Source organism: Falco biarmicus, chromosome 8, assembly GCF_023638135.1.
Source record: "Falco biarmicus isolate bFalBia1 chromosome 8, bFalBia1.pri, whole genome shotgun sequence".
Taxonomy (NCBI): Eukaryota; Metazoa; Chordata; class Aves; order Falconiformes; family Falconidae; genus Falco; species Falco biarmicus.
In genome coordinates, this window is record NC_079295.1 from 47,916,795 (window position 1) to 47,940,150 (window position 23,356).

General features: G+C 37.8%; 1 protein-coding gene across 1 annotated transcript in view; it reads right to left on the bottom strand.

Moving 5' to 3' along the window:
• RANBP17 (RAN binding protein 17) overlaps positions 1-23,356 on the bottom strand; it is a 160,911-nt gene that overhangs the window by 132,217 nt on the left and 5,338 nt on the right. The window contains exons 5-14 of the mRNA XM_056348727.1: positions 21,669-21,734; positions 21,048-21,152; positions 18,281-18,446; positions 15,624-15,697; positions 15,049-15,168; positions 14,645-14,791; positions 13,357-13,529; positions 10,531-10,724; positions 6,585-6,690; positions 4,873-5,008 (exon numbers count right to left, since the gene is read on the bottom strand). Of these exons, the coding sequence (XP_056204702.1) occupies positions 4,873-5,008; positions 6,585-6,690; positions 10,531-10,724; positions 13,357-13,529; positions 14,645-14,791; positions 15,049-15,168; positions 15,624-15,697; positions 18,281-18,446; positions 21,048-21,152; positions 21,669-21,734 (1,287 nt within the window). The remainder of the gene's footprint in view (positions 1-4,872; positions 5,009-6,584; positions 6,691-10,530; positions 10,725-13,356; positions 13,530-14,644; positions 14,792-15,048; positions 15,169-15,623; positions 15,698-18,280; positions 18,447-21,047; positions 21,153-21,668; positions 21,735-23,356) is intronic.

The following is a 23,356-nucleotide window of genomic DNA, read 5'->3' on the forward strand; positions in this document are numbered from 1 at the left end:
GATACAATTCTAAGTTAACTTAAGAAGTTTCAGCAATTAACTTAGCTAAGTCGAATTTCCTATGATATATTAATCGGCAAAACACATCCAACAACTTACTGTTTGATTCACTCTTGGCAATTTCTTACCGCCAATTAGAGCCAGAGAGCCAAATGCGCCCGGCCCTGCCATCAGCTGCTGATACAGCCTCTCCTAGGGGGAGTCTGGAATAGATGCAGTGTGGACCACTCTAGGGAAGGCTATAAACCCCTCCTGCTGCTTTCCTTCCCCCTCCAAGGACCTGTCTGGTGTGTTTGGAAGCAGGAAAAGGTTCTGGCTAACAAGTCTTCCCTTTCTATCCTTGTTTAGCCTAACTAAGTGTCCCAAGTGCAAAAATATCAAACTACATTCATTATTGGGGTTAGCAAATAACACTGCAGCAATGCAAGCAGCCCTCAAGCCCAAGGAGCAGACCTCAAGATCTGGTCTACCTGCCACAGCAAGGTAAGAACTTGCATGTAACTATGAAGCACCTGCTCATTAAGCGACGAACTCTGCTTTAACCCACAATAAAAAGAGCAGCCAAAACACATTCTTGGCATCCCCAGCTTATTTGCTGCACTTGCCATAGGTAGTTACACAACTTAGGAGAGGTAAGTCTCTCTAAACGGCAGGCTAACCAGAGTGAGGCCCACTTGGGGCTGGATAACTAAGACAAGATCTTCATTAGAATGGATGAATGAGGAGCGAACTCATGTTTTGAGCTGGAAAAGGAGTCAGTCTCCTCTGCCAGCTCTCCACGTTCAAAGATACAGTGATTCCCGTCACTCTTAGTGCTCATTCTTTTTCCTTTTAAAATGGCTGTAATGAGTTACTTGAGACATGGCAGGCTAAGATAAAATCCTGAAATAACAGAAAAATTCATTATGATCAGCATAACACACAATAAAAACAGGAGGGCTCATTTCCCCCCAAGCATGCTTTTCACTGGCTAAGCCATAGCAAACAACCACGACCACTTAGAATAGTCTTGTTATGAAGCATGAGATTAGTCCAGCAGGATTTCTGGTTTATTCTGTACTTCACAGAGGCATGAATGAAGTATTCCTGGCCATAAATCAAAAGCACCCATAGCATCCCGGGTAGTACACACCAGTAGTCCATTACTGGGGTAGCTAAAAAAGTTTCCCGAAGTCATCCTTGCTACAAATTAAGCCAATTACATATTGTCTTTTCCTTGAAGGGCACTGAAAACATTTGATCACCAGCTTTCCTAAAACAACTCTTGACATCCTCGACTTTTGCCCCACCCCAATATTCTATTTGCTAAACTAAACCAAAGCAGTATCTTCAGCATCTTATTTGCATGGTTGTAGTCTCCCATTTGCCTACAGCTTTCTCCACAGTATGGTGCCCGAAACTGGACACGTTATCCCAGCTGAAGGCCAATCAGAGCTAAATATTCTCTCCTACAAATGAGTAGGAAATTACAGCACCTGACACAATGTTTCTGCTACTTCAGCCACAAAGATGTTGTATTTCTTTTGTGTGCAAAACCAACACACACTGTTGAGTTACCCCTGCTTACACTCCACAGCATTTCCTGAAATAATGCTGCCTGGTCAGAGATTTCCTAGTGGTAGTTCTAAGACGGAATTTTCATTCCTAAGCATAGTATTTCACCAGCATTTTAAACTTTCAGGTTATTTCTCCAGCTTACGAAGAACTCTCTGAATTTAAATCCTGTCCTCTGTGATCCATTTCCTCCCATTCTAGTGTCCCTTGTAAATAAATAACTGCATAGTTGTTACATTAAGAATATTGCAAAGGTAAAGCCTCATTCAAAACAGCAATGTTTAGGCTAATACCATGTGTCTGATGTCAGAAATCAAATTTCAATGCAACATTACACTACTTACATTAGCGGCTGACAGTGGCATGCTACAGCAGTACTAGAGCTACCACAGATAGAAGCAGAGGCTACAATTTCAGTAAAGCACAGTGCAGTGCTTTTCCGGCCAACTTGGCTTCAGCTACCCTGCCAGCATCCAAATCAGCAGCACGCCACAAAAAGGTGACTTTATGAATGCTAAGTCATATCAGCATTAAAATAAAATACGTATTGATAGACATATAGATTATTAATAGCACTGTACAGTACCAGAGAATCCAGTCTAGTATTCAACAGAAATATAATATATATATATATATTTTCATTCACAGGTCTATCCAATCTAAAAGCCAGTATCGTGACATATTATTTTTGTATTGGAAATGTAATGGTGCTAGAAGTATATTACACTATCATGGAAAAGATCTCCAAGGTTTTGTTATTCTTCCCCAAACAGCAAGCCCCAGTGGACTGTTTAATAGGAATGCATTAATTTACCTAGCCAATTTTCTTCTTCTAGAATGACTTTGTTTTTATTATATGCACACACTTAAGAATATGAGTTAATTAATGAACAAAATTTGTATATTCATATAGAAGACTTGTTCTATGATGTCATTTGACTATTCAGCCTTCTCAAATCATTGTCTGCTTTTCTGTATACAGGCAAATGATCAAATAAGAGAAATATTCTCAAAAATCATTTCAACATGGCTGAAGCATGCAGAATTTCCATTATCCATTCTGTAAATAAAACAATCCAAGCAATCCTGAATATTTATATAAATGTGTATTAACTTAGTCACTTGATATATGTCTGATTTTTCTGCTTCCAAGTGTGAGCCTTTTTATTGCATATTTGTAGATAGCTGCCAGCAAGACACAGTATCAGAGGATTTACAACTGTGAGGGTAGAATGCCATCTGCTGCTATTCTTGCTGCTACAGCAGGATAAAACAGAAAAATCACACAAGCGTTGCCTTCTGCCTTTCTCTTAACTGTAAAATGTATACAAACACCTCACCTTGCTTTATTAAAAATTCAAAAAAAGCACCAAAACTGGAAGCTCAGATGCCTTCACACACAGCTTTTTGTTATAAGATCTAGTAAAATAATGTGACATGGACCACAGGATTCTATCAATGCAAAGAAAGGCTGTTGTATCAGGCCGGCTACAACAAAACAAAAAAGAAAGTGTAATTTGACTGCAAACTAAATTATACTTGTAGATAATGTAATCAAATAATGAAGGAAAAAAAAAGCACACTTGAAAATGCATCTGCAAGGAACTATGGAGTTGCTAAACTGCGGTTAGAATTTAGAAACACCCGTTCCACTGTTATGCGCCATGAAAGCCTGGCAAAATTCCCACTTTCCCACTCTGGTTACATACAAGACAGGTCACAAGCAAAGGCAGTATACACCATATGGTATATTACCAGTTTGATTCATGTCCATTTATTGGGGTGGGGGTGGGGAAACCAAAACAATAGAACAAAACAACACAAGACCATTTTCTTAGATTCATCCCACAGTTTCCCCCCATGTCCTTTCGGTAAAAGTTAATTCTTTCAGTTCAAAGAGCTCTTCAATAAATCAAATGGAAACAGCAGCCAGCACTGTACTCAATAATTAACCATTTAACCTTCCATACACGCAGCATTCGCAGGGCAGTCTTATGGTTATTCAAAACACATTGCTGAGCTGGATAAATTCATAGGGATGGAATTCTGGTGTAGGTGGCAAATGTTCAAGTTTTACATCTTTTCTACTAACAACACAGCTTCAGATGATTAAATACAAATAATGCACTTCAGGTTTTTGCTAGCTGCTTCACCCACACACAAACACTTCTTCCAGCTTTCTACAAGGATGGATATAAAAAGCTTGTGCACACCATCTCCTACTACAACCCACTATAGCACACTATACATTGATAGGGTTTCTCCGCAGTTACACCTCAATCGGTCAGAATATAAGGTGAAATCAAAACCCTCAAAATCGGGTAGAAAGAAAAAATGATCCAGGCATTACAGATTAGGGTAACAACTACTGCACAGCCATGTTGCCTTTGAATTGCCATCAGTAGGAGTTCTGCTAATGAAAATACGGGGAGCACAAGTATGTTTTTACCATGTACCTTCTGTTACTTAGCATTAGAGCAGCACACCACATTTAAAAATAACAAATCAGCTTTAACAATTGGAAGGAACACATTGCTTTCATGAAAAGGATTTCAGTATAGTGTAAAACTTTATTTTTAACATTAAGTGAGGAACCATTCAATAAAGTTCCGAGTACACTTCGAACCTGAAGGGATAAAAGGATTCTTGAGATTGGGACCATTCACCAGAAAGCCAAGATAGAGAACTACACAAGTAAACCCAAATCTCAGTCACTGTCACAATTCTTGTTAAAGATTTGCTTGGGGCTCCAACAGAATTCTTTCAGTCTTTCTCAAGATCAATTGATCTCATCTTACTGACATTCTCTTTATAACATCTACATTATGACTGTCCCCTACAGTTAAGGTGAATTAACTACCACTTCTTCAAAAATGCATCTTACTTTTCCCTCTTCCCTATTTAAAATGCAGAAAAGCCAAGTAATGTGAGAAATACAGTGGAAACCACATAAATGAGTAACTGTCAAAAGAACAGAACTATTAAAAGAATAAATCTTGTGTACCCAGCTGTGAAATATAACACAATATAGCAGAACCCTGCTAAATGTTTGAAATAAAAAATTGAAATGCAAAGTAACGTAAAATTGTTTAATGAACATAGCTGTTAAAATATTAACTCCTTGCATGCCAAAACTCAAAAGCATACATGGTAACAGCCCACTCAGATGAACAACATATTAATAGGTTATCTGTCTCTCCACCTAGCCAGCCAGCCACCAGCTAAGATCACGAGCTTTTACACGTAAGACATATGGGTAGGTCAATTTCTGTACAGGCTTTTTTATTTCAAATGTTGTGGTTTACAACAGATACTTACCTTTGAGGTGTGCTGAAGCTGGTCTCCCACATATGTTTTACGGAACTGATCCAAGAACCACAGAATTGCCAGTTCTACTTTTTCATTGCTAGATTGTGGTAACTGGGCATCCATCAAGGATATCAGCTGAAAAACTCTTCAATGACAGAAAAAAACCAACCAACACCATTTTCAGGAAGAATTCTCAAATTAAATGATACTGTCATAACTAATTTCTTTAGGAACCCATCAGCCATTTTTTGTTTGCCTAAGTTTCTTCCAGGATTTTGTTTTGAGGCTAATTATGCTAATTGACCACTATTAAACATAAACATCAACATAATGCTTTTCTAATTACTTTGTCACTTGAAATTTTCTCAGATAAATATGTTATACTGTGGTAAGTTTGTAAAATGTTTTTTTCTTTCTTAGAGCATCAATTCCATGATGAAAGAAACTTGAGAAGCATGGGTCTCTGACTGCAAATGCAAGATAAGAGCTGTTCAAGTTCCCTGGAAATTGAAACTATTGTACTTAGAAATAAGTTTACATATACAGTATGTAACACACCACCTTGCTTCTTCCCACTTCTGTGTCCCCTAAAACATCTGAACAAAACATGTATTTTCTGACCTAAATCCTTACTTGGTATTTATCTCCATGTTACCAGGACTGATTTTAAACAATCAATTTCAGCCTATGTCAGCTAAGAAAATGTAATACTTTTTATTGTTAAAGGAATATTCCTTTGTTTACTTACCTGTGTTCTTCTGCTATCTATTGCTTGAAATCCTAATCCCCTAGCAATTCAAAAAATTATTCTAACCTTTTGTCAATTCTGAAATACATAGTCACTGGATTAGATGTCACTTCATCTGAAGCCTGTATATTAAAACTTCTCACTTTCAATAAAAACATAGTGGAAGATTGCTAACACCATGGAGCCCCAGGGTAGATTAGGAAGGCAAGAAACAAAGGAGAAAATGTAAAGCTTTTTATTCAATTTTAAGTTGGAATGGCCTTTTTCATGTGTTAGCTTGAGGATGTAAACAACAGGATCAAATATGCATGCCTTTTTAAACATACTTCTGGGTGAAAAAAAGGATTAAGGAAGTGTTTGCCACATACTTTGTGTTTGCCACAAGGAATGCATCACTCACAATAATCCCTAGCTCACCCTTTACCATAAAACCTGCAGAAAGACCCTAGCATGTACATTTTTAAATCTAGAGCCTTCTTTTTTATTCCAAGCTCTAGTATAAAAGTCAGTCTAAATTTTCAATGGTTGACTAGCAGTTCCTCTGCATTTCTTCAACCGCAATAATCAACGTAGAGGAAGTAGTGCAGAAAATAAACAGCCATAACTCACAACTATTAAAATCAACACTTGCGCACAAGTATAAAGCACAAATGAAAACAGGCAGCTACATGGGCATATCTAAATATTGCTTATAGTAAAAGACATATTTATCTTTAATACTCTTCCCTTCCTCCGAAACATAGTTTTGAAACGATAACCTTAACGACCCCTTCACTGCTCAGGATGATGAACCAGGAAAGATCAAAGCCAGTGGAATGGTCTCAATCCACAGAAAGTCAGTACAGTCCTTAAGCACCCGCCGTCCAAGAACCAGACAAAACTGAGATATTTAAATTCAAAATATCTGCTGACAGTAAATGTCATTAAAAAATAATAATATCAAAATACAGAATTCAAAAGAAGCAATACTTACCGACAGGATAATTCTCCATCCATGGCATCATGTTCATCAGTACTAGTGTATGTTAATCGTCCTCCCACAAAAGTACCCACAAAATAGACAAGCCATGCCAGACGTCCTAACATTAAAAGAAGAAGTTAATGATTATAAGTCGCTATGCTAGTACAATACACTTCCATAAGGTTATCAGCAGTTCGATAAGGTACCAGACTGCAGAATGCTGTCAAGAGAATGGTTAGTTTCTCCCTTCAACAGATTTAAAATCTACCCAAACAAATCAGCTAACAAAACGTTCTGGGCAGAACTGACAGAAAAACTATTAACAACTTATTAATCTGGACATTATAAATACAATAGAAATATAAATAAAACACAAAACAATTAACCTAAAATGCCTATTAAGCAAACTCAGCCTGGTAGGATTAGATACACAGTTAATCTAGTATTCTCACTTGCCTGCCGTAAGTTACTTGAAGGCATGGAACAATTTTATCTACAGCGGAGCTGTTACATCTGCTTATCACAGTATTTGAAAGTAATTGAGACTCACTACAATTTACTTGTTTCTTAGTTCTATTTCAAATAGAGAAGTCTTAGTAATATTGAAGCACTATCTAAAGTGATTTGCATATCAGAAAGTATTTATGACATAAATCAGACATATTCTTCAAGAAAAGTCTGTGAAGTGCCACATAGTTTTGAAAGTCTCTGTGGACTGTCTTCTATAAGGCCTTGAAAGACAGAGTTCATCCATTTCAAGCCATGCTGTCATGCCTTCCAAGCTTCCAGATTATTTAGCTGTCAGTTTCCACTAAAACACTTATAAGATCCACTGGCAATGTCCTTATCAAGTAAACTACAATATAAAGATTATAATTTCTGTAAAGCTAAGGTTCTATAAATAACTCCTTGAGTTTGAGTATGCAGTGTATTTTATACAGACTTTCAAATACTGAAATCCCACTTTATAAATATAGAACTCTTAAGCTTACGAACACTGATTCAGAGGAATTCTTTTGGCCGGCCTCTGCTGAAGAATCATTGCCATGTTGCAAAACCAGGATTATTTTAATCGCTCTGGCACACTGATACGCAATATCTTTAAATATGAGCTACTGATACCTACTCAAGCCACACAGATTCCTGCTTCAGCTTTTTAAGCTGCAAATCCAGTAACGATTGGTATCTCCTTTCAGGAAAGATAACAGTATTTTTCCCTAAAGTCAGATCAAAACTAAGACCTGAATAGCAAAGTAATACATAGACCTGTTAAAACTTCAGGATGCTGCTGAAGGTTCCTTCTTCAATGGAAATGTACTGAGACGATCAGACAGTAAAGCTACTTTTAGACTCCATCTTCATTTGGCAAAATATACTTTGCAATAAATTAAAACAAATTGGTTGAAAGTAACACCACAGCAAAGACAACTTGGAAGAGCTTCCATTTAAGTTAGATCAAGTCACAGACAAGGCTTCCCAGGGAGAAAGTGAGATATTTACATAAACTAGAATATGTCTTGCCCTCATTACTAGGCTTTTACCAAGTAAACGCAGCATAACTTACATGAAGATAACACTCTGACAAATAAAGCATCTTCTGAACTCATTTTGAAGTTTAACATAAAGGATAAACTACAGATAAACAAATGACGTCACATTATGACTGTAAAACAGTATTTTATTTTGGGTATTTCTACATCTGTATCAGGACATGCACAGTATGTACCAAAAATTTTGAGGGTTTATTTCATGTTTGTTTCAAATCTCTGATAAACTAGTCTTCATTCATATCACATTAAGCTTCACTTAATTTCCCTCACGTTTTGCACTGCTGTATTTTGAAAAACCCAGAACTGAGAGCGCACTGACTGCTCTACTTCCTAAGCTCCTTCAACCAGGAACCGTAAGTAGTTCTGAGCTGTACCAGTATCCTCATGGCCAGAACCTGGTGACTATACATCACAAGTAATTCTGTTTCAGTCTGAGGTATATAGCACAGTGTGTTCTATACATAAAAACAATAACGCTGAGATCAAATACACACAAAAATGTAATGCAGAGTATGGAATAACACGCAGATGATTTAAAGACACATACAGGAAAGCATTCGGGTTTCTCTTAAATCTCAGTCTTATTTTTAAAAAAATACCAAATGAATATGTAATACAGTCTGAGATCTATAACAAAACCCACTTTGCGACAGGGAACAAGTGTTGACTTTTGATACAAGACAAGATATATGAGGAAGACTTCTATATATCTTCTCATACTGTTCCTGTTCCACCCCTAATGATCTGGAAGGACAGTATGACCTGTCCAACAACCAGTGTATTTCCCTGTTTCAAGACCTCTGCTTCTTCACAAACAGGACACTTCCAAGCAAAGCCCCATCAGACACAGTACACGTTGCAGTACAAACAGCTGTTAATTTAGGACACTAAGAGATTGCACTGTCATTAGCAAAACACCAAGGAGCTGAAGTGTCTAAGAAAATGGACACTGTTCAAAAGAATTTAGCACTGACAGCTACTAAAGAACGGCCTGTTGAAGATGGTATCAAAAAGCAACTGTGAAGTGGTGCTAGGCAGTTCAAATAGCAGAGCCACCAGTTTGGCCAATAGTCTTTTAAAATAAAAACCTTTTTAAAAATTGCAGTAGCTTATTTTTAAGTACATAGTTATTTTTCTGATGATAGTTCTCTTCCCTTAGTACAATACCAATTAATAGGTAAGGCTGCTTTCCCTCTTTTATATCTTCACTATTTAAAATTTTCAGTGCATTTGCTTTTGCAATTACTGAGGCAGACAACATCTTTTCTTTTAGAAAATAATTATTGCTATAATAATCTGTAATTATGGTTTATAACAGCAATAATCCCAAAGAAATCAGTCATTACCATAGATCACAAGTAATCATTAACTACTGTTAATGACCCATTTCTTGGGGATTATTGTTTTAGTAAACCATGACCGCATCACTATTGATACACAGAGCAAGACAGTATAATAAAATGAGATCTTAATATTACATTAACTTATTTTGTAACATTAAAAGCCATTAAACATCTAAATTTAACTATGTATATCTAGGGGATATAACAGTTATTGTTCAGTAAGAGCACAAATGTTTAGTTTGCAGAAAAGAAACACAATATTTAAACTGCATCAAATGTTTTCTACTGCATAACGGCAATCCCCAGAGCACTGACACTGAAAGACTCTAGCTGATTGTTTCCCTTTGGCTCCCCGTGACTGGGGAGCAGGGCATAAACTCAGACTGCAGCTGGTCAATGAAATCAGGTCATTAATGAAAGTTCTCCCAAACAGAAGTTGATAGGTGTATGGAAGAAATTGGAATTAATAAAAAAAAAGATAAGTAGGAGGTCTTATATAAATTGGCAAAAAAATGGCTCCTACACAGAAGAAAATCAGCATATTCAAACTCAACAAAAGAGCAGCAAAATAAATCACAAATGTTTAATAGCATGCAAAGAAACAGCTGTATTAAGCAGTAACCTGTCTCACCTTTTCAAAACAACACCATTTATCCATGTAAAGATGCAACAGCCATAAGATAACTATATTAGGAAAGAGCCGGTAACAAGAACGAAAGTTATCATCTTCGTTTTCAAAAAAATGTTCATCAAGTTGCAGCTGGTTCCCACGAGGGCACCTGAGGCACTAAAATTTTGATTTTCAGCAATTAGTTTTTTTACAGCTCTCATGCTTATATTCCAAAGATGTAACAAGATGTTAAAACAAACACAGGAATTGCCAATGTATCCTATTCAACACAAAGACAGCCAGTGAAAATGAGGTGCAAGGTGACTTGGATCATTAACTCCTAGTTTGAGAAAAGGTCTAGTTACACCTGCCATATGATCACCACTCCTTTGCATATGCAAGTATTTGGTTATCGGCACATAAAACACAGTCTAAAAATTAAATTAAATACTAACCTTCCTGAACTGTGATTTCTAATGGATTCCTACTAGAAGAGTGCAATAATTTTTGGTAGTTTTGTGCATTTTGGTCAAACAACTGTACAAGAAGTGTACAGGTCTTTTCATATTCACACCTGCTAACTGTGCACAGTTGTTCCAGCTGCTGAAAAACTGTAGCTGTATCATCCAGTGGATCTTCCAAGCTGTCTCTGGAATAGAGATAGAAAGTAACCACTCAGCCACTATGGCTTAAAAGCTGTTTTCCCATCCAGATCTTGTACCATCACTGCTTTAAAAGCCTTAGCAGCTGATGAACACACCTGACAGACATAAGATCTCATTTTATTTACATATGTACTCATACCCATCCACACAAACACAGAACAGTATTCGATTCGCTCCTTCCTCTTAACGCATACTTTAAAAAGCAAAGAAGAGAGGAGATTAGGCTGGCATAATGAACAGAGAAAGGTAAATCTGAAGAACTAAGGTCCACTGTACCTGAACAAAATACTAACAAGCAGCATCCTTCTCAGAGGATGATGGAAGAACAGAGTACTTAGAAATGGATTTTGCATATTCATAAAATTAAGCACGGGACCACGATACCAAGGCCAACAAGCAAGCTTCAGTAAAATTCCATGCAACTGCTTTATAAATCTTTATTTTACTCTGCTGTAAACAAGCTGTGACCCCATGGGATGTCTATAACAAAGAGACCAATAGCTCTTGCCATAAAGTTTAACTATACTCATTACACAAATCACAATAGGAAAGGTTTATTCATCAGCATGTTGTCCTTTTGTGGCACGGGAAAACAATCTAGAGATAAAGACAATATCCAAAAGACTATCAAAGCTAACAATGCTAACATCCAAACTGAAAAATATACAGCAACTGAAAATCCTAATATTCAAGATGGGTTGAAACAGACCTCTTCTCAGGTATTTACAAATATCTGAAATAAAAGCTCTTCTCCTAGTTTGTAGAAAAACATTCTCTTGTAGACCAGTTGTAGAAGAATCACTAGTTCTTCACTCACTCTTACTCAGAAGGGAGAATAGCTATTCAAACCCCCAAAAGGGCAAAAGTGACTTCACTTCCATTGCTCCAAGCTACTTTTTCTGTCTGAAACACCGCACGATGGCTCCTGAATGGAGGGTGACATTATTGACTATACTGGTGTGTAAGAAAAATAGTAATTCCAGAAAACAGGATTTGTTTACACAGATATCAGTTAATCTCCCTGGAGCAAACTGAAGAAGTCTTCATGCAATCAGCTCCTAGACATCCCATGTTTCTCAGGAATGGCATGGATGTTTGATACTAAAGTCTACATTTGATATTGCTGTCTACGGAAATGCCACCACTAAAGATCTTCATCACAGAACAGAGTAACAAAGTCACTCAGAGCTAGGAACAGATACATGCCAACTGCATTACCAAGACCCTCTTAAGAATACTACAGACTGGTAGAAGAGAAGATCAGCACTTTCCTCATCTTTTCCCTGTTGGCTTCTTTCACAGATTAGAAAGCTTACTCCTCCGCAACGTAACAAGGACATCCAGAAGAATCTCTCACCAGTGCCAAAGAAAGAAACTGAATTTTCAGTGCTGATGGTGATGCTGATGAAGACAATGGCACACACTTCAATGGAGCTGGTCATGTCAGATGGCCTGACCCAGCAGCTCAGCCCTAGAGTGCTTCAGTGCTGGAAGCTGAGATGGAATGTTCCACTGAGTAGAGAAGAAAGCTGAGACATGAAAGTTCAACCCTGAGATTCCATTACAGAAAACCTGAAAAAAGAACATAAAAATGCCAAAAGAAGAGTAGGCTGGTTGACAGAAGAACCAGGAAAACTGGCTCCACCTGCAGCAGCTGCTTGTCCTTCCCTGCCCTCTCACTGGAACACTGAAAGCTCCCTTAGGTACTACTAATTCTTGTTCCTGAGACAAAGATAGAGAAGCTCAAGATTTTGAACCATTAGGAAGTCAGCCTTTAACAGACCTAGGGTGATAACACATGGCCAAACCCACCAACCTAGTCACTAAACAGTAAAATGACAGATTGCATCATTTGTAACCATGAGATTCTGGCAAAGATGAGACAAAAGAACAACAACAGTGAAGCTGAATGCACTTGTTCCTTACATAAACAGAGCAAATGAAATCACCTCAGTGATGTAAAATCGAAAAGGAAAAGCAGATGTGGCTTGTTCTGCAGTCCTGTATTCTGACATGAGATCCTACTAGCAGGAATTCATAAAAGCCCTTGGAGAAAATTAAATCCTTTAAACAATCTAAACACTTTTTTCTTATTTGCTGTATCATAGTGTGGGCTATAAGGTCATTTACTTAAAGTAGAAAACAGAAGATTTAAACTAAGAAATTTTTACTCTGCCAATTTCAATCTTGCCCCTCTGAATTGTTCTATTTGGTCTCACCCTTTCTTGTGCGTGGGGTTCATTCTGCTTTCCCCCATTACTCTACTCTCTGTAACACTAGAAAGTGACTCATCACGAAAACATGTCAAAGCTGAACAATATAGTGAATTTAGATAGTCTTAAAAAAAGCAAGGAAGGGACGGGGGGAATAAGCTTTTTTGAAAACACAAAGGCCCACGAGAGGAAAAACAGTAAGAATTTACATTTGATTTTGGCCTGGATTTAATAAGCAAAATAAGTAAAATGGTAGCAGCCAATTAAGATAATCTAAAGAAATCGCCATGGTAATCAGAATCAGAGTAGTTAGATTTTAAACATAGCCAAAATACAATATGCCAACAAATCAGAAAATTAAACATTCCATATTACAGTTTTAAAGTTGCAATTACAAGTTTACCTTATAACTACAGGAACACATTCCAGTCTAGAAGTAATATAAGCTTTTGTTATCTCTGGTGCGTATGTATCTAAGAGGTGGGGTTCTGCCGTTTTCACAAAAGGTACAGACGCTACCATTCTTTGCCACAGAGTTAGCAAATAATGAACACTATTTGGAGCAAACTCCCAGTGCTACAAGAAAACAAAACATACTTCTGTTAAAGCATCCCAGTGTAAAATTTTAGTTGTGAAACATGATGCTTTTCTCTTAGTAGTCTTATTTATTCACATAATTACTGAAGGACCCAGTCAGAGCTGAGGCATACTATGGCACACATCATAGCGTGGATACAGAATTACTTGTAGGCACTCTCACCTCCTTCAAGTGAAATCCATGACTCAAAACTCGGAGCTAGGCCTAGATTCTTAACATGGTAAGATTTCAGTGCCATAAAAGAGCCATTCAAAAATCCTAAATGTTAAGCAGAAAACTGTCTAGAGCCACCTAACAGGAAATGTGAAGAACAAAAATGCATCTCAGCTTCCTTTTCTCTTCCAAGCTTATGGAGCTGCTACGGGCAACTCAGGAATTCAAAAGTCAAAATCTTCTCCTAAAGGGTTGCTATCTTCAGCTGTTACTCTGAAGACCAGAGAAAGACCCTGGAAGAAATTCTAAAATAATAGTTGTGGTATTACTCAAACAGTGTGCATGCCTTCATCTTGAAGTGTTTTAAAAATAAATCTGGTAAAAATCACTGTGATATGAGTCCTTCTCATACTGATGTAGGTCCCTCAAAAATTTAGACATCATTCCACATAGCTTCTGAATCCAGCTCACAAGGGAACGTCATACTCAGCAGCTCAGCATATTGGCAAGTCTCTGTGTGTGTGTGTGTGTACATATATATATATATATTTGCACAAAGGCAGAACTCAAGAATATAGTCAGTGTAGGCACTTTGACGTTTACATGGGAGCACAGGTGTAAGTATTTTAGGGTTGGAAAAAGGATGTAGTTTGTTGGATTTTTTTTTTTTTTTTTGACGGTGAGGACTAAGGCCGGAGGATTAACATCCATCTATCTCCTACTTCAGCTGTCATTTTCTCCCATTACTGAACTTCATTGGAAGAGTGGAAACCAGTTCTAGAGAATCTAGAAATCTGAGTTACATCATTGCCAAAATATATTTTTATGCAAAGACAAGCCCCACCACCTTCTCAAAAAACACCAACACAGAGAACCAGAATCAGCCCTCTTTGCCATTCAAGAGCTGAAAAAAAGAGAATACTTCTGTATATATTCTTACCTGTAGACTAGTAATAGTAAAATTTGCTATAAGCTGGATGACTTCTGGGTAATCTTTCACCATTACTAGCTCTCCTAGTTGATAGTTTGTCTTTAGCCGAGCCAAAAACCGACAGAATTCATGGTAATTACCTGGATCAGATAAACCCTAAATTTGAAAAAGCAAATTTTTAAAAGTTAAAAGCTTAATCTAATAGAAATTTTATGAACACTGTTGCTAATCAGGTGACAATGTTATATGCAGAGAGGTTTTGCTTTGTTTTGAATAGAAAAATCAAAGCGAACGGATGTCTGGCTGAAAGTAGGTTTGACAGATTCAGTAGATTAATCAAGACTGTAAACAGAAAAACAAATCCACAACTGTTTTAGCATTTCAAATCAATAAAATAAAAAATAAAGAGATACCTGTGGATTTTCAAGTATTTGTTTCACTCCTTTGATTAGATTACCAAGATATTTGGCACGTTCTGGATTGCTGAATAAAGACCTCCTTGCAGAAGCAAACTGAACTAAACAAGAAAGTGCCTGAAAAATAACAAAAAATAATCTAAGATTAAAAGAAATTAAACTTTCAGAATAATCTTTTCTTAATGCTTGGAGCAATCCAACCTACTGCTGTCTGTAGTTCATTCTGTGGCTGAAGATTATTTTTGCAGTAATGTCTATATGATCATTGAACAAAATATGGTTCGGTTTTAAAATTCCCTTTTATAACAGTTTCTGACTTCAAAATAATTGGATGGATGTTTTCTATGAGGCTGAGTAGTGCTGAACTACGGGAGGAAGGATTTGAATGCTTTCATATTCAGAAATGACAACTGGGGTTGAGCTCAAAGAAGAGTCATTGTGACTGGGCACTGAGTCAGGGGACTCATAACATGCTAATGCACAGAATAAAACAGGGTCTTTTGGACAAAGTACGCATGTAAAAAGACTATTTTCTGTAATTACTTGAGTGTAAATCACTATGTGTCACTTACTAACTGAGACAGCATTGGTGGAAGGGAATGATACAAATCAAAAAACAGGTCCAAGGTCTCTGGCTCCAGGAAGACTACGGAAAAAGATAAGTTGATTTTATATCACTCTCTACAAGCAATAATTAAATATCTTTAATAGAATCATCTTCTATTTATCAAAAACAATGAGTGAGATATCACTGTAGTTGAGAATAAACTATGAACAGATGCATTAATTAGTTCATTGTACAATATTAAACAAAGCACTATTCTCTTTTTATCAATTTAATCTACCGTACAGCTCATAAAGAATACTTCCCTTAAATTGCAGATGACTCAATACTTTGTCAGTTGCTTACGGAACTCTGTTCTGTAACAGATGCACATAAACTGATTTCTTCAAGTTACTACAGTAATATACTAAGACAAGACAGGTTCCAGATACTAAGGATTAGTTTAGTCTGTACTTAAACAAAGGTAAGTTTTTAACAAAAGCTCCACGGACTATCCTGAAGTCTACAGACTGATAAACAGAAAAAAATACTTTAAACACGAAGTTACCAATTCACTGTGGAATCACATCAAATGAACTGTACCATTATCCTGGTTTATGAAGGGGTAACACAAAGATAGAAAAAATTCACCAATAATTCTTAATTAAGTAATCCCACAAATTAAGTAACATTTCAAAGTTGTTCCATTTATAAGCATTACTTTATATGAAGACTTGTGTAAAATAAAGCATCACGTAACAAAGGTTAATTTCCTTAGGCACTCTCTGTGTTTAATGACTACAGGGAGATCCCTCTGTGGACAATTTAAAGTACCTAAATTAAAATCTTGGGAAAACCTATCCCTTTCTCCTTCCTAGGGGTTCTTGGGATATTACTGTCATTTGCCCAAATTCAGCCTTTTGTCAGTATTCCCCTGCTTGCCATACATTACTGCTCTTCATCCCTCACACCGTAATTGGATGCTATTGTAGATTAATGGAGGAGAAATGGAATTATACATGGAAACTAATGAAGAACAGTATTGTTGAAATAAGGAGGAATATCAAAACACTACAGTGTGTCATGCCTTACAGGTAAGCCAGAGTTAAACCTCCCACCTTGGGTATGGAAAGCTGTGTAGCTGCTTTAGCTAGACATAACAGATTTCCCATCAGGCTCATTTATTTTGCCAAGAACCAGGATAAACCAGACAAGCAGCTCCATGCTGCTAGTGCCAAACTGCATCCATTATCCAAGGCAATTTCATTAAAGCTAGCTTGGACATTGCATGGCAAGGTTTTGATAGTGGGGGACTACAGAGGGGCTGCTGCCAGAAGCTTCCCCCGTGCCTGATGGAGCCAATGCCACCGGCTCCAAGGCAGACGCGCCGCTGGCCAAGGCCATCAGCGATGGTGGCAGCACTCTGGGATGATGTATTGAAGAAGGGGAACAGCTGCTGCGCAAGAGCAGCCAGAGGAGACGGGTGAGACTGTGTGAGCGCAGCAGCCCTGCAGCCCCCAGGTCAGTGCAGGGGGGCGGGGGGGGCTCCAGGCGCAGAGCAGAGACCCCCCGGCAGCCTGTGGGGAGCCCCCGGCCAGGCAGGCTGTGCCCCCAGCCCATGGAGCTCCATGGGCGAGCAGACCCCATGGCAGGGGGTGCCCGCAGAGGGCTGTGACCCACGGGCAGCGGTGCTGGGGCAGCTCCGGGCAGGGCCTGTGGCCCCTGGGGAGGGGACAGGGCTGGGGACCCCGCGGGGACCCCCCTGGGGCCGGCTGGGCCTGGGGAGCTGCACCCCGTGAGGGCCACACGCTGGGGCCAGGCAGAGAGTGAGGACCCTCCCCTGAGGGGGAAGGAGCAGGGACAGCGGGTGAGGGACTGACCCCAGCCCCATTCCCCCTGCTAGCAGGGACAGCGGGGGAGAAAATCGGGAGTGACCTTGAGCCTGGGAAGAATGAAGGCATGGGGGGAAGGTGTTTTAAGATTTAGTTTTTATTTGCCATTACCCTACTCTAATTTGATTAGTAATAAATTAATTTTCCCCAAGTTGAGTCTGTTTTGCCCATGACAGTAACTGCTGAGTTATGTCCCCGTCCTTATCCCGACCCACGAGCCTCCTGTTGTGTTCCCTCTGCCCTGCTCAGCTGAGGAGGGGGGCGATGGAGCGGCTTTGGTGGGCACCTGGAGTCCAGCCAGAGTCAACCCACCACAGACATATTTATAGTAGACCACCATCTGCACTGCGTAAGCCCAGGAAACCAAACCTCTGGAGTCCAATAGCCTAGATGCAACCCTTCTGCTGCCTTCATTAACAAGCTACATACTAGAGCACACTAGAAAAAATAACCTCAGTTTTCTCAACAGGAAGAAGTCAAGAGAAAATAGACACACTACACATGCTGTACCTCTTCAAGGTGTTCGTATGCCAGGAATGAGAACTGTATTCAGTGTCTAATTAGGATAATTTGATTTACTGTTAATGTCTATGTTATAGACTACCTTTATTATTTCTGTCTGTGAAAATAAGAGTAAGAAAAGTGTGAGAGAAATAGCAGAAGAGGTTTACTAATAACTCACCAGCAAAAAACTCTACTTCACATTAAAAATTATTTTACAGGTATTGTGACTAAGTAAGTTACACAATCCACTGGGTATAGACTTCAGACTACTAACAGTTACGATTCTTACTTGTTCTCCAGTTTGTTGGAATCTGCACAGTGCACAGGTCATCTGCAGATTCATCAGCTGAATTTCCAATGAAATCAAAATTAAGGCAGTGTAGTACAAGCTTCAAAAGTTGCATTGCTAGACTTTGTTGCTGTTGGTCCTGAAGGGTTAAAGGTTTTGCCATAAGCTAAGGAGAAAAGAAATCTTGTTAGGCCACCTGCACAGAACGTACTTTAAAAAAATTTTTGAAAAGGACAATGTTTGGATATTAAACTGCACAGTTTAGAGCAAAAAAACACATACTAAGAGAAAAACAAATTCTTCAACAATAAAAAAGGATAGTCTTTCCCTAAAGGCAAGGGGAAAATCATTACTACCACCTCAGAGGCATCTACCATGTCAGGCTACAGCTCCCAGACTCGTACGTAATTTTAAAAAGCCTAGTGATTTGTAAAACCCTTTTGCATAAAATACTTCTAGGTAAAACTCAGCATGTCACTGACACTGTTTGTTACAACAGTGCTAACGTTCACTGCAAGAATTAAACTGTAAGGTTTCATGTTTTTCTCTCTCAGTTACTCCCGACCAGTGTGGAGCAGATATCGTTTAAAATCATATGAGTAAAAAAATATCTCAACAATTGGTTATTTTTCAGTTTGATGTCCAGACTGCTAAACAGTACAAGTTTCACAGCATGCATACTCAAAGACTCTTCCTTTGGCAAGTCTAGAAAAACCTGGTGTTAAAAAACAATGAAATTAACAGTCTGTAATCTGAATGTAACAATTTACAACACCTCTATAAATACAGCAGACTGTCTCTACTGCTTTATAACCACTGTAGTGTCAGAATAAGAAGGTACTTTGTAAGCAAAACACTACTACCTCAAGATGACACATACTATATAAAGGCACTGAAAACAAACGTCAGATTCATTAGTCACTGATGCAGTTCATGAACATTAAAAAGAAATTTGACATTTCATCTAGGAAAACAATAAAATAAATGCAAATGCAACAACTTTATCTAGTTCATCTACTTCTTATTTAGATTCAAAGTCACATCTCTTAAGCTCATTAACAAAAAGTTGTAAAATTTGTATGTTAGCAATTAAAATCAACTGTGTGTCATTAGATGCCTCATGAACTTGACAACTGTTGTACCACATTAGAATTGTCACTAAATTATGAATTCAGCTTTGATATCAACATTGAATTTCTGTACATCTTGTATAAACATAACGTGTTTTACCACCAACCCTCTCTGTAACTTCTAAACTCTTGGGACTATTTTAGTGATTCCACATTTGTTACTTGAGTGTATTTTTCAGTGTATTATAGACACTGAAATATTTCTAAACCCAGTTTCCTATACTGATGCTGGCATTATAAAGATACTAATTATAACTTTCTTGTATTTCTGTCTGGAAATCTGCGTGATGTCACTCAGACAAATGTTTCAACATACGAGAGACCAAAAAAGTACCTGCAGACCACATGAACTTGAAGAAAGCTAGGAAGCAGCTGCCGCAGGATACAGGTTCTTACATACAGATTAACTGTGTAATGGTGTTTACTATATCCAAGAAGATTCTTCCAAAAAAATCAGATTCTTCTAAATTATATGTAATATGCAATTCCAACACTGATTTAAAACATCTTGTGTTCATTAGCAAAGGCTTACATATTATTTAACTGCTTTCTATATTGAAAATATACTGCTGGTCACCTGAGCACTGGTAGTTGACCACATGTGCCTTTTAAATTTATTGCACATGTGAGGCAAAACATGCTAGCTAAACTAAAAACATACTGTGAAAGAAATCTAAGCTAAAACAGCTTATCTCGTTTTTTACAGCAGTACCTCAATCACATATCTCAACCTTAAGAATTATACCTTTAGCCAGAAAGTAACTGCTGCCATTATCTACTGACCCACAGTGATGGCATCTGTGCTTGAATTCTTAGCTTAAATGCATCTGTCCAAATTGCAACACACAATTCAGTAGTTTTTCAGAAAAACTGAATAAACCAGCACTCCCAAGTAAGTCAAAGAATAGAAATCAGGCAACATTTAAAAAATAAGCTGCTCTCTAAAGCAAAAAGTTGCTTGATCTTAAGAGAAATAGAAAGGGACCTCATGGTGCCACTTCCACTGTAATGGAAGGTCTTGATCAGCACAAAATGGAAAGGGCAAATTCCAGCTGTGATTTCAGTTCAGCCTGTGTGGTCCTGAGACACCTAACTTAAGAGCACATTGTTCTTCACCACCTCCTGTCAAGGGTCTTGAGAGGCTGAATTACCCCAAAACGTTACAGAGAGGATAAAGGAACTAGTGAAGGAGAAAAACACCCTTGGCCAGATTTGACTGTGCTGCAATACCACAAGATAGACAATTTGTCTGTCCTCTTGGTTGCTCCTAAGGGTTCAGTAAATAATTCTTTTAGCAAATACTGAGATGGTAGGCCCAGCAAAACTGAGATTCAATTAAATTAAGAAAAACATCAAAAAAAGACGACAAGCTCAGAATTTGTATTGCTCACCCTTTACGGCAAGATATAAAGAGAGATGGCACAGACAGAAAGATTGAGAGACAGACAGCAAGAGATATATGGAGAGAAGACGACTGGAATTCTTGTCTTTGAACGTGGTTTGGTCACATGAGCTTAACTGGGTGTCACGTAATCCATTTAAGTACACAACTCATCAACTCACAAAATAAGTACTCAAACCGGGACAATTATAATGTTACAATTTAGGTTCAATTATGAAGAGATGAAGAGCCTCACCTCCTTCAAAAGAGAACACGCGAGCATCAGTATGTCCTTTAGAGAGGTGTCACGAAACGAGGTAGCTATTTTACGATGTTTTGCTGAAGGTCTCGAATAATCAACCTAAGAAAAGTTAGGACAGAATAAACAAATGCTCCTTCTTTGCTAAAACTAGATGATAAGTATACCTGGCAGGTTAATTATCTGAGACTAGAAATGAAAGTTATAGTCCGGCACTAAACACAAATCTTGACAGCTTCCTCAAGCGCCTCCTTTTTTTTCCTTTCAGGGTTGTCTCTCTGGATGGAAAGGTCTTAGGCACTTCCCCAGGTTAAGATGCAAGCAAAATAAAATCATTAGCAGAAATAAAATTCACTTTGCTTTGCTAGTTCTAGTGACTGTGATGAGAGAAACTTTACCCTGTATCAGGTATGGTATCTATCTGGTACAGGTAGATTCCCTGCATTAAATTTCTTTTTCCTCTTTATATTTCGGTAGGGAAGAAGGTGTATTAATCCTTTCATGTCTAAGAAATGTTCCTCCAAACATTTTTATGGAGGGCAGAAACATTCAACACACAGCTTTATCAGCAATACATGCATCCCTGGCAGACGGAAAAAAACAACCAAACATGCTTACTAGATTCATTTCCTGAGTCAGTTCTGAGAGAATCATTACTCCTATTATATAATGGTCCACAGTGCCCTACAGAAAAAAACAGACAGCATTGCTCAAACATCATGGCTTGCAGTTAGCGTTTTCCAACATTTCTAGAATCAGATTTCATTCGTATTTTCAAACATTCCTTGAATCAAGAACAACTTTTAGGCCGATATATCCTAAGCCGTTCAGAAGGCTTTCATGCCAAATTCTATCAACACTAATAGAACTAGACCTTCAAACTCCCTAATCAGCTCTGAAAAAAACAAACCTCTTATTGTAAATTTTAAGAATTGTGTGATAACAAAAACACGTCTGAAGATAAGACTCTTAAGTAACCACAGTCTAGAAATTCACTATTAGACACTTCTCACAGGTCTGTTCAGTATTTTCAAGCTGTTAAGGCAAACTGAATGAAATCCAAACCATTAAAAATAATTAAGCCATCATGGATGAAAAAGATCACAGTACATCCTACAAAAAAAACCCCAAAACCTTTTGAAATGCTAACTATAAAAAAACCACACCAATTCTCTTTTCTCCACAGAGGTATACAGTGCACTAGTTTGAACTGAATGATACAGTCGGTCTCTGAGATCTTGTGTCTAAAAAGCGAGGCAGTAGCATCTGATGGTGCGATCTGATCATCAATACTTAAGTTCTTGGAATGTTTTGAAATTTAGATACAATGCAGAATTTTGCATTTATTTAATAAAATTTAGCTGTCTTCACTGAGCTACTACAAAGCATTTATAGAAAAATTAAATCTGCTTTTTAAAAAACAATTAAAATCAACCGCAGTTAGGCCTTGCCATTGAGTCAGGGGGAAGCTAGCTCTACTTTCACAGCTGCAGTCTGCAGCCTCAGCTCCCCTGGTACCCAAAAAGCAATGTCATCCCTATCAAAATTTTCCTGGTATTTGTCACAATCACACTGATTTTTGCAACTCTGAAGATCACCCGACGTTCCACTAACGAAGAATCTGGCAACTTACCAAGGGGCCTAACTTTTCGCTGTTGTGTATTTTTTATTACCATTTGCCAAAGCAAATCAGAAGAGGAAATTTCAGAGAATTCTCAGGCAACATTTGTATTGCTGCCCTATCTGCATGCAGTAAGATTAAACATCCTATACTGTAATATGAACACAACTTTCTTTTACATTTCAAATTCTTAGTATAGTCTATATGAATGTTCCTTAGATTGCACAAACCTGCAAAAATGGAAAAAGCAACCTCCCCTTTTCCACAGGTGTGAAAAGCTGCGTGGTGAATTATGAAGGAGTTGGGAACTGAACTGCAGACCCAGCCGCTAATCCCTTTTGCTATATTAAATCACATTCAAATTTACACTGAATGAACTTCAATCTGGAATGCTAATGCATATGTATTTGAAACTACCATATGCTAATTATTAACATATATTAGTATTGCTTAGGGATTATTTTTTCAATTTTTATCTAAAATTTAATTCACTAGTAGATCTATGGCTTAATTTTCTTTTCTACAGGAATTCTTAATTTAACTAAAGAAATCTCTTAAGAAGCTAAATTTTGTATTTAAATCTCTATTTTTAATGAGCTACACACTGAAGAGTCACACTGCAATCATTTTAATAATAAATGTAAAATCCAATTACAGTACATTCATAAAAATAACTGCAAAACGA